At 39.3% G+C, this 12,177-nt stretch overlaps 2 protein-coding genes and 1 long non-coding RNA gene across 3 annotated transcripts; 2 read left to right on the forward strand and 1 right to left on the reverse strand.

Moving 5' to 3' along the window:
• Positions 1-4,019: 4,019 nt before the first annotated feature.
• On the forward strand, positions 4,020-4,794 carry LOC110228039. The gene is made up of 2 exons (XM_021024105.1): positions 4,020-4,394; positions 4,491-4,794. Exons 1-2 carry the CDS (start codon positions 4,044-4,046, stop codon positions 4,578-4,580), a joined length of 441 nt encoding a protein of 146 aa, XP_020879764.1. The 5' UTR covers positions 4,020-4,043; the 3' UTR covers positions 4,581-4,794.
• Positions 4,795-4,953: 159 nt separating this feature from the next.
• LOC110228038 lies at positions 4,954-6,599 on the forward strand. Its single transcript, XM_021024103.1, has 4 exons — positions 4,954-5,112; positions 5,200-5,470; positions 5,553-5,637; positions 5,718-6,599. Exons 1-4 carry the CDS (start codon positions 4,975-4,977, stop codon positions 5,932-5,934), a joined length of 711 nt encoding a protein of 236 aa, XP_020879762.1. The 5' UTR covers positions 4,954-4,974; the 3' UTR covers positions 5,935-6,599.
• Positions 6,600-10,159: 3,560 nt separating this feature from the next.
• LOC110228020 lies at positions 10,160-10,379 on the reverse strand. The gene is made up of 2 exons (XR_002331617.1): positions 10,307-10,379; positions 10,160-10,226 (listed from the first exon to the last, which is right to left on the reverse strand). It is a non-coding gene; the product is annotated as an uncharacterized LOC110228020 (long non-coding RNA).
• Between the last annotated feature and the right edge of the window lie 1,798 nt (positions 10,380-12,177).

The following is a 12,177-nucleotide window of genomic DNA, read 5'->3' on the forward strand; positions in this document are numbered from 1 at the left end:
TTTTAAAAATTATTATTGAATTTAAAAAATCTTTGCAATCGGTTATTTTTGAAAAGTGAAAAATTCCATACAAATACACTAACAATTTTTTTAATTTCATCAAAATACACGAATTTTTTCGTATCTAGAAAAATATACGAACATCATTTGTTATTTCTTTTAGGGGGTGTTATTGGTTGTATAAGTTGAAGTCAATTCTATTAGAATTAGAGTTTATCAGATTTTAAAATATCTGGGCTCATTGAAAATGAATCATTATTCATTTTATCAAATACGTGGAAGTGTATTATCAATGATACATGATTTCATTTGGTTTTCTGTAACAGAACTGAATTCTATAACAAATGATTGTTATAATCTAATCGAAATCTGGCGAAATTTTTGTCCATCTTTTTTTTCTTCTTATTTCATGTTTTTCTACTGTTTTGAAGTTTTCACAAAATCTTGTTACTAGCTATGAGTATAATGTCTTTAGTAAAGAAATTAAAAAAAAAATAACGAAGAAAGATATACTATAATCACCGTATGTAAATTCTTATAAGTAGACGTGAAAAGAGAAAAAAATGGAGTTTTGGTTATTCTCATATGATTGTGAAAATCTCAGGATAGAAGGTAAGATTTTGATTGCTATACAAAAATGAAAAAATAAAATAAAGGGTAAATTGCATGGCAGGGCATAAGACCAAGTTTTAATTTCATGTTTTGGCAAAGTGAGATTTTGCTTTCAAGTTTTGACAATTTAGCCAAAATCTGACCATTTTATCCCTACCAACGGACCGATGTACTGTTCACTGTACGGTTCAGTTACGTACACTGTTCCGGTTAAGCAATATATTTCGTTCTTAATTGATTTGCGCGGGAGTACAGTGACAAATTGGGATTAATAACATTAAAAACAATGAGACATCAGTATTTAATGCCCAAAAAGTTTAGACATGACTCATGTCACAATTAATGCAAAAGTCATCATTACTTTTTCTAATATTAGTTTATATGTGTGAATAGTTGTAAGAGACAAACATGATCCATCAAACAAACAAATTATTCTGAACGAATGTGATTCTGCATCGGTTTGATCTTCTTGATTTACAAAGTTTGGAGCCAAGACAAGCATTGAACGTGTAAGTAATGAAATTGGTTAAGAAGTTTTTAGTTTTAACACACTAGGGTCTTGATTGTGTTCTAGATCAACATTGTTTTTATATAAAAACCCAGAATATTTTTATTTCCACTTTTTTTAGTTGAAATTGCTAAATGAGGATAGATTTATGTTTATAGTGTGTAGTTGGGAATTTTTTTTGTTTTTTGTAGATATAATCATGCTTTCATTTGCATTTAATGGGGTTCTGCTGAATTTATGATGCAGGTGGGTAATGGATATTCCCGTATTTACTATGGTGGGTGAGTGGAAATGCAAAGAAGAAGAATGGAAATTTGAACCATGGGAAGGCTGGTTTGGTCGTTGTGTACGTGTTAGGCAAAACATGACGTACACGGCATTTGTACGTATATTATGTGAGGTTTTCAGTTTGAAGTGCACCGAATGCAATCCAATAATTAGTTACTGGATGCCGGAAAAGATGTCAGTGATGATAGAAAGTAAACGCCCTCCTGTCTACATTGACAATCAAATGAGCCTGGATACCTTCTTTTTGATTCGTGGTGGGGATCCTAGTGTCACCTTGTTTGTCTCTTTCATTACAACCGTCAAGGCACTCGGGAATACTGTCCCTAGGACCGATGGTGAGAGTTACCGTGTGTGTTGGAGTGCAACGACACCAAATCCCATCGTAGCGGCTTCAAATGTAGATGGAAATAATGAGGCCGTAGATGAGCAAGACGACGTTGAAGACGATAAAACAGATGAGGATGAAGAAGAGGAGGAGGACAACGAAGATGGTGCTGGGTATGATGATTATCAGGGTGATGATGGATCTATGGGGGGAAGTACCCTCGATCCTACTATAGACGGTAGTGAAGGTAGTGGCGAAGATTACGATTACAACAAGTGGAACAATTTAATTATTGAAGAATATGGAATAGGGAATGTTGAGGAGGACGTCATTCTCACTCAACAAACGGTTCAACATCCAGGGGAATTCAGTCGTCTATTGGCAGAGTGTACGTACACAAGTCATCGTGTACGTGGGGGAGATAACTCGGTTGACCGTACACCAACGGTGACTCCAAGACGTACGTGTCAACATGGTTTGTACCAATGTACGTACACAACAGAATGTGTACAAGATACATGCTGCGAAGGTAACACCGATACCAATATTAATGGTATAGACGAAGTCTCTGGGGATGATGTTATCGACCGTGGTATTGGAGATTCTCCAAGTGGGACACTGAATAATAATCGGCTAGTTACTGCACCTGGCGGAGATAACATTTCTCATTCGGGTGACCGTACACCAACCGTGACTCCAAGACGTACGTGTCAACATGGTTTGTACCAATGTACGTACACTACAGAGTGTGTACAAGATACAGGCTGCGAAGGTAACACAAATACCAATATTAATGGTATATACGAAGTCACTATCGACCGTGGTATTGGAGCTTCCGCAAGTGGGACACTGAATGATAATCGGTTAGTTACCGCAGCTGAGGCTTACGAAGTGTATAATGACTTTTCTACATTACATGGTGGCGAGTTGGAGATTCTCGATAATGATGCTGCTCCGGTATTCGATGATTTAGCCAATTTACGAGATGATGAGAAAAAAGTCGAACTGAGTACGACATGTGAGACTTTGTATGTCGGGAGTGTTTTTAAGAGCAGAAAAGTCATACAACAAACAATGTCTTATCTCGCAATCAAACAATGCTTTTGCTACAAGCAACGTAGGTCATGTCCTACAAGATTGGAGATGGTCTGCGTTGATGATATTTTTCCATGGCATTTGACAGCTCAAGTTGTCAAGAATTCATAATGTTTCAAAATCACATCGTATGATACCACCCATACGTGTGACATCAACACTCGTAAGAATTATAATAAACATGCTAGTTATAAGCTTCTCGGAGAGGGAGTGAAGAGCAGATACAGTTCTACGCAAGGGGGTCCGAGAGCTGTCGATTTACCACAGTTGCTCCTAAATGATCTCAATGTTCGGATTTCATATTCTACCGCTTGGAGAGCTAAAGAGGTTGCAGTGGAAAATGTAAAGGGGGATGATATAAAAAGTTACAGGTTTTTGCCTACCTATTTGTATCTTCTTAAATTAGCTAATCCGGGTACGATAACTCACCTACACTCTACACTTGAAGCTGATGGTACGCAGTGCTTTAAGTATGTTTTTGTATCTCTCGGGGCTTCTATAAAAGATCTGAAGTATATGAGGAAGGTAATTGTCGTAGATGGAATGCAGCTAGTAGGACGTTACAAGGGATGTCTCCTCATTGCATGTGCCCAAGACGGGAACTTCCAAATATTTCCAATAGCGTTTGGTGTTGTGGATGGTGAGACTGACGCTTCATGGGTGTGGTTCTTTGATAAATTAGCTGACATTGTTCCAGACAGTGAAGATTTAATGATTGTATCGGACAGACATTCTTCAATATATAAAGGCCTTAGTGTGGTTTATCCGAAAGCTCATCATGGTGCATGTGCAGTACACCTTGAGCGAAATATCTCCACCTATTATCGTAAGTATGATGTATCTGGATTATTCTTTAGCGCTGCTAAAGCTTACAGAGTGAGAGATTTTGAAAAATACTTCGAACAGTTAAGGGCTAAGAGTGCTGCATGCGCAAATTACTTAGAGGAAATTGGATTTGAGCATTGGACAAGAGCTCACTGTAAAGGGGAACACTACAATATCATGTCTAGCAACAACTCGGAGTCTATGAATAATGTCTTAACAAGAGCCAAATCATATCCGATTGTGTACATGATAGAGTTCATTCGAGAGGTCCTAATGCGATGGTTTGCAGCGAGGAGGTAAAAAGTGGCTAGGTGTAAGTCTTTAGTGACGCCTGAGGTTGATGAGAGTTTTCTCCAAGATTTGCCTGCGTCAGGGAAATTCGCGGTTAAGATGTCTGGACCGTGGAGTTATCAAGTTACAAGCAAGTCAGGTGAGCATTTTCATGTCGTTCTGGACGAGTGTACGTGTACGTGTCTTAGGTACACAAAGTTGAGAATCTCATGTGAACACGGTCTAGCAGCTGCAATCGAGTTTGGAATAGATCCGAAGGTTGTTGTAGGATGGTGGTATGACCTTCAAACGTTTTCCGATTCTTTTCAAGAACCGATTCTACCTATCGCGGATCCGAAGGATGTTGTCATCCCACAACATATATCGGATTTGATACTAATTCCTCTATACAGTAGACGACCACCAGGAAGACCAACAACCAAAAGGATTCCATCTAGAGGTGAAAACCGGGTAAGTGCTATCATTCAAACGTGTACAGATTTTTCAAATATTATGTTTTCAGTAATAGATGCGTAGATTATTAACTTATTGTTGTTGTCACTTCAGAAAAAGAGACAGAAAAGACTTATTCCAAATCAGTGCACACGATGTAGACAAGCAGGTCATAACAAGAAGACTTGTAAAAATCCTATTTAGTTCTCCTCATAAGCTTTATGTCTCCGCGAAGACAGTGTACGTTTATGTGTGGACAGTGTGTACCAAAGTGTTGTGACGGTGTACGTACGTTTAATGTTTGCCATCGAATAACTATGTACATTTTCTGAGTGTACGTTTTTGTTAGTGTACGTGTTTGTTGTGTCTGTGTACGTATAATCTTCATGCAATAAACGGTTACAAACGGTTACACACATTTGTATCTCAACCGTTGGAACACTTTCGCACTACCCACCGCGTCCGTTACGGAATTTCCTTATTTAAGCCACATCTCCTCCTCAATTTTATCCACGTTCCTTCAAACAAAAACCCTTTCACATTTGGCAGTTACATCAATCAAACACAAAGTCTTTCGATTGTTCTTGCTAACCGTGTGATGGATGGGTATCACACCATCTCCGAATTGTGTCCTCAGATCACTGGGTGGACAATATGTGTATTTGTCCTCAGAGTGTTTAAGAAGTTTGTTGCGCCCAACGTCTTCGAACTCGGCCTTATCTTGGCAGATAATTCGGTAGTTTCCCTGTGCCGTGTTTGTGTTTTTTTTTATCATACGTTAGGTTCAATTCTATATAAATCTGTTATATATCATATTCTGTAGGGATCCCGTTCCCGTATCGAGGCCACCATTGATCGTCGCCTTGCTCCTTTTTACATAGACCGAATCAAAGAAAATGAGTGGAAAATTGTGACCACTTTCTTGGTCCGTAACGTCGCTGACCCAGTGAGAGCAACATCTCATGACTACGGCATATGGTTTATGGATCGGACGGTCGTTACTAATGCCTTACGAAGGGACCCAATATCGTTTTACGATTTTACTCAATTCGACTACATTTGGGAGAAAACAGTTGATAAGAAAGTTTTAGTCGGTGAGATGTTTTTTATGTTACGTTTTATGGACACATTTTTGAAATTAGAAGTTTATTTCTATTTTTTTGGCCCTTGATGTAGATGTCATTGGAGCGTTGTTGGAGGTTGGCCACTTGACCGGAGACTTCTACGGTCTCAAGCTTCCTTTCAAGATCAAAGATAGATAGTAAATGTTCTTTTCACATTTGATTCACTTACACTTTTTAATCTAAACGCTGACTTGATTCTTCTTTTAATCTAATGTAGCAACGAAGTTTTGGAATGCGAAGCACACAATGAACAGGCGTTGGAATTCCAAACCTTCTTTCGGAGTCTAGGTCAGCGCAATGTTGTTGTCGCACTCGTCTTCTGGCGTTTAACCGACAGAGCTAATCCTAAGGTTGTGAGTCATGGTCCTGTGTCAAAGGTCTTTGCCGATCCGGACACACCGGAAGTGGAAGAGATCAAGCAGGTCATTTTTTAGTTAGGGGGATTTGTTTTCCCCAGTCTTCTTATTATTAAAGACCAGATTTATATTAAGTATTGTAAAACTACATAAACTTTTTGTCGTTTTCTAATTACTTGACTTTGTATAATAAACTATTGGGTAATTGTACGTACATTTTATACGTACAGCGTCTACAATTACAATTAATTTGCCAGTGTACGTTTTACTAGCTTTTTGGTTCTTCAATCAGCAAATTGTACGAAACCCTTGTACGTACACGAAAACATACATATATCATAATTGTTGTCCTCAAACAACAAAAACTTCATTCATTCATAATTAAGTGCCCGAAGAAGGACATACATTCAAGAAAGACAAACAACTTATATTAGATGCGGAAGCAATAAACTAAAAAGTAGAGCCCGAAGCATACACATGAGCCAGAAAATTGTATGCCTCATCCGTCATTATCAAAGTCATATCTAATAGAAGACACACATCTCCCTCGCGTACCAGTAAAAGAAACACCCTCTGCAGCCGGAACTGTACGTGCAAAGGCCAACACATGCCGGTGTGTGCACATACCTCCATGAACGTTGCCAGAGCCGAGGACCTTCGGTGTGAAGCTGGCTTATGTGATACATCACCATCTCCCCCACTGCGTGAGCTGCCGCTAATGTGGGTGTCATCGCCCAGAACATATCGCTAACTGGAAGAAAGTCGACATGGTTGCCACTACAAGTTAGGAATAAGCCGGTCGCGAAGCAGGCGAGAGGGTTGGATGGAGCGACGGAGTTGAGTAGTGTAATGCCGTGGGCCACCGTTAGGAAGCTGCTTGCCTGGCGGACACCTTCGAGGTATATAGCCGGGATCGCACCCCTTTCCAGCAAGAGGCTGAAGTAGGCCCTGAAGGGAGACTCCGGCTGCACGAAGTGAGGCCATGTGATGAAGTCGTCCATCACTATTGCGTTTACGTCACTTGCTTCGACCAAGTGGCGGAGGGTCTCGATGGGAGTCTGGGATACGGGCAGGTAGTTGATGAGGACGGAAATCGGGTTTGGCAATTGTATTGCAAGGTACATCTCGGTTGGAGGGGTTGCGGGGAAAGCCATGTTGTTAACAAAGGAGGTTTAGAAATAATCTTGCAGTTGATGAATGAAGGAGGTTTTAGAAGAATGTGAGCAAATAAATTAGTGTGTGTGATATCGTTTATATAGGGCCAAAATATTGAGTTCATGTATATGGCTACATTTGGGGGGGAACGCATTAATAAAGTGTCATTATTTTAAAGTTCCTCTTATCTGACAAATGCAAGTGTACATTAATTGCAAACCGTGTACGTATATTAAAGAGATTTATGCGAAAAGATAGAGGTCCTTTCTATGAATAGAGCTTGACAGTATGCATTAAATAACCACTCCAAAACTTGTAGATATGGGTTATTACATGTCAAATCAATCAGCATTGCATCATCATTTACTACCATCTCGAAAGTCGCTTCTCATATTTCTGGTTTCAAACCAACTAAAATACTTGTACACAGTAACGTATACCCGTGTACGTATGTCTACCCTTATTACGTTCTCTGACTAAAAGTTTGAGTTGATGTCTGTCGCCGAATTAGGGGAAAAGATTGAGTTCATGTATATGGCTAAATCTGGGGGAAACGCATTAAAAACCAAATCTCTTTCTTTTACAATTTCGTTTTATCTGATAAAAGACAGTGTACATTAATTACAGGGATGTGTACGTATATATGTACATTAATTTTGTTTCTTTTTTTTTTTTTTGAAAAGATAGAGGTCATTATCAATGGCTAAATCAGGTCAGTATGTATTTAATGATAATTCGTAAGCCTGTGTAGACAAAGCACCATTATCTAACATTAAGAAACTTGTTTCTCAATTTAATATAAAATATTACAATTATTTGTAACCATTCATAAGATTGAGTAGTATATGAAAAACAAGCAATGATGTAGATAAAAAGACATTCATTACTGATAAGCAAAGTACAATTGCAAAGGCCACATATTATAACATAAAAACTTAGATATTCAGATAATATTACGTAAGAAATCCCTATAGAATTTGACTAATTCTTCTCGCACACCACCAGAGGTAACATACGTTGCACACATTCTTGAAGGGTCCAGATCTGATTGAACACAGCATCGCGCAAGGAGGCGTTTGAATACCACGTTCCTCAGGGTACGAAAAGGTTACGCCGTATGTGTTGTTTAACCTAATTCCATATTTTTTTATTTCTTCTGATTCCAAAGCGTAATGGTTGTTTGCGAACAGGCGTAGATACACACCACCTATGTGAGCATTCCCGTCGCATATGCACAGAATAGCGCAGGCCAGGGTTGCATCGGCGTGTCTTGGTACATTCCGCTGTAAAAGTACAATGGCGCCCTTAATGTCAGACTCATGGGTAACTAGACGCAGTCCTTCATGGTAAATAGCAATCGGGTTACCAGCCTCTAGACACCTTTTGAAAAAGGGTCTATATCGACCTTCAGCGTTGATGTCATTCGGATCATGGCCTGCTGCATGGAAGTCATCGGGATCACTGCACATGCTATAAATATTAGCATCTTTCAAGACATCCGGCCTGTAGACAATGTTTCTTCCACCACGCCTTGATCTTAACAGAGGTCTGAGGTACCACCAACATTTGTCAGCCATTATTTTGGCTATCTTGGCTAGCAAATCTTCAGGTAGATTTGGTGTAGACATTTCTTGGAATTTGGTGTTTCAAAACAATGCAATTCCTACTCTTAAATAAAGAACAATGAAGTTAGTTGGTTAAGTTATGGTTGTAGTTAATGCAATCTTACGTAAGTGATGATGCAGTGAGGGAGGGTTGTCAAATCAATGTAAGTAAAGAAATAGATATCTTATTATGAGAAAAATCGACTTTTGTGTAAAAGACGTACGTTATATAAGATGTACGTACACATGTTGGTTTTTGAATAAGTGTACGATGTGCAGATTGTTTAGAGAAGATAGTTATAACGATTACATAAATATTTTTAGGATCTCCATAATTAATTACGTTGTTCTAATTAGGTTGTTGAAAATAAGGAAATAAGTACTAGGAAATAATAATAATTCAACATCCAGGGATGATTACAATAAACGCCGATTACCACACTCGCGCTTGCCGTGTTCGTAGATTTTTGTTGCGTACACCTGACGGTAGGTGGCCATATCTGCTTCTTGAATATTCACCAAGTCTGACATTGGGTTACCAAACGCCAACAACTCCAAGAACTTCATTGCGTAAGGCCCGCAATCTCCTGTACTTGGGTTTTGAGCGACCATAACATTTCTCTCATAGGCAAAAGGTTCAACTGAGTACTTCTCAGGTAATACATCCGCGCACATCGCTCTCACTAGGTACGACATCATCTCACAGACAGGCTGCATCTTTGACCATGCAACAGACTCCCGCGTGTGTTCTATGAGAGCGTCATAGACAACTATATGCCGGGCTCTGAGGTGGATTGCCAACCCAACCCAATGATCACCTTTCCAGTTCATCGGAGCATATACCACGTCGACATCCTTGAACCACCTAAGACTAGGTTCACGGTGTATGTATATTCCATTGGCCATGTCGTATAGCCGGTCGCCCCATTTGAACCCAAGCTTATTTATACAATTCCTGAAGCTGACAGCACGCTTAGTAAGCTCATAAAGCAGGAAGGAGTCCAAAACAACGCATCAGTTTGCTATCATTTGTTGACCGTTCTTGTGCCATATCAAGATTGCGAGCATTTCCAAGACCTGAAATGATAATAGCATAGACAGTCAGTGTACGTACAATTCAGGCATATTTAAAAAATGTACACAAATGTACTATTTCAACTTACCATATTATCCACCCACTGTCCTTGTGCTATAAGCATGGAGAAAAACTCGTTGTCCACATTGCGATACCCGAAAAGAGTGTGCTTCATGTATATCCAATATTATAGTATGACTGGTTGTTATAGAAAACCAATGTATCAATTAAGGGATAATTTTGATAATGCACGATACTTACACATTCGGACCGCGGAGGACATTGGTTAAGAGCTCTAATTTGGAAGCGTCAACCTTCTCCAAGGGGTTGTAAGGGACATTTCCAGCCGCTATAACCACCTCTGAATCTTGAGCTCATCCAGGAACATCCTCCACGAGGACTGTTGTTTCCTTAAAACCTTCCGGAAGGGCTTCATCCATCTCAACAATTATTTGCTTCTTCACTTTTATGGGTACAACCGGCGTAGGAATTTTAACTGCTATTGCTTCGACTGCAGCATCGTTGTTTGGTTCATCCTGTAAAGAAGTATTATTGTAAACACCATGATTAAACAATTTCAAAATGTAATGATAATATTTACTGGGAAGATACTCACAATATTTTCCAGTGTACCAACTGTCGTGTCTGCTTCATCTAACCCTGGGTTTGAATCCTCTTGTTCTTCCACCCCGTCGCCTATGTACGTATGTTAATAACTGTGTATAATTTTAAACCAAACACGAGATTTTTACCTCTTTTACATTAGCTGCATCCACATGTTAATAACTGTGTATAATTTTAAACCAAACACGAGATTTTTACCTCTTTTACATTAGCTGCATCCACATCCATGGAGGCTTTAGTTAGCTTACATTCTTAACTACTGCAAATGGTAAAGGGGGATCCTCTAGGGTGTTTCAAAATATAGTTAGCTTACATTCTTAACTACTGCAAATGGTAAAGGGGGATCCTCTAGGGTGCCCTCAAGTACTGAACTTCATCGGCTATATCCTTTATTTTGTGATGTCTGAAACAATCATTACTTATACGTACACGGGAAATAAGAAAGACAAATGTACGTACACTTACACCGGGTTCCTCGGTGTGTTCAGCCTGAGAAGATGTATCTCTATCATTATCCTCACAAATTTCTGGTTGCTCCCCAACATTTGCTTCACTCTCAAGACCGACACCATGTTCTTCTCCCTGAAACAAATATACCATACACGTCTTAAGCTTTATGTGAGTACACATATGGAAAACTACATTTGACTATTAGCAGACCATATACCTGTCCAGATTTTGCAGGTAAACCTGATGGATTTTCTACCATCTCTGTGTCAGCAGTTGGTTTTTCATCTGTCCCTGGATGTGTACCAACTACGACAGGCTCACCACCATCAATTGGTCCTTTATCCTAAAACATAGTATACCATACACTTCTTAAGCTATATGTACGTGCAGAACTGAAAATAATTGATACGCGTACACTTATGGAAAACAGTATGTGACTATTAGCACAAGACATACCTGTACAGAGGTTGAAGGTACAGGAGATGGAATTTCTTCCATCTCTGTGTCAGCACTAGCTTTTTCCTCGGTCCCTGACTGTGTACCAACAAGGACAGACTCACCACCATCACGTGCTCCTTCATCCTGAAACATAGTATACCATACACTTCTGAAGCCTATGTGTACGTACACAACTGGAAATAATTGATAAAAATATTTGTACACGACATACCTGATGGGAAGGTGTAGGTCCACCAACTAAAATGTTAGCTACTCCAGTGTCAACCATATCTCTGTTCAAAAAATCTCCTCCATCATTTGCAGTAAAACCACCTTCATTGTTGGCTTCATCCTGTACCATAGCAGACAAGTTGCAGTTATTAATCTTCATGTACGTACTTTTTTAAATACTATATATAAATGTACGTACATGCCATACCTGGTCATCTTCCTCAAAGGAAGAGTTACCATCAGAAAGCTGAGTAATCTCCGCAACTGACGTCATTATATTCTTCAGCCTTGAAGACTTTCTTGTTCCAGACTTGAAGACTTTCTTTGTAGACATCCTTTTAGATGCCTTCTTCACACTCATCGGTGCCTTAACCACCGATTTATTTGGGCCCTGTGAAGCATGGGAAGTTTTGGTTGGTTCTGTCTTTTTGCCCTTTGGATCTAAGGCAGCACGTATCTCCTTACGGACAAATTTCTTCAAGTCTTCTTGCATTTGTTTATTTTGTGCTTCCTGCCTCCTAAGTTCAACTACAAACTTCTCAAACTGGGGATCTTCAGAACAATCCTCAGCAGTGTCCTCATTTTCTTCTTCCACAACAGATTTTTGTTTTTTCAAAGCAGGTGCATTCGGGGCTGGTACATTTCTTTTCCTCTTCTTCACACCTACGATAGACCAGTTTAATCATTGATTGGTCTTCAAGGGACAATAATCAAAAGTATAAAAACAACATTTACACTCACGTA

Source organism: Arabidopsis lyrata, assembly GCF_000004255.2.
Source record: "Arabidopsis lyrata subsp. lyrata unplaced genomic scaffold ARALYscaffold_5, whole genome shotgun sequence".
Lineage (NCBI taxonomy): Eukaryota > Viridiplantae > Streptophyta > Magnoliopsida > Brassicales > Brassicaceae > Arabidopsis > Arabidopsis lyrata.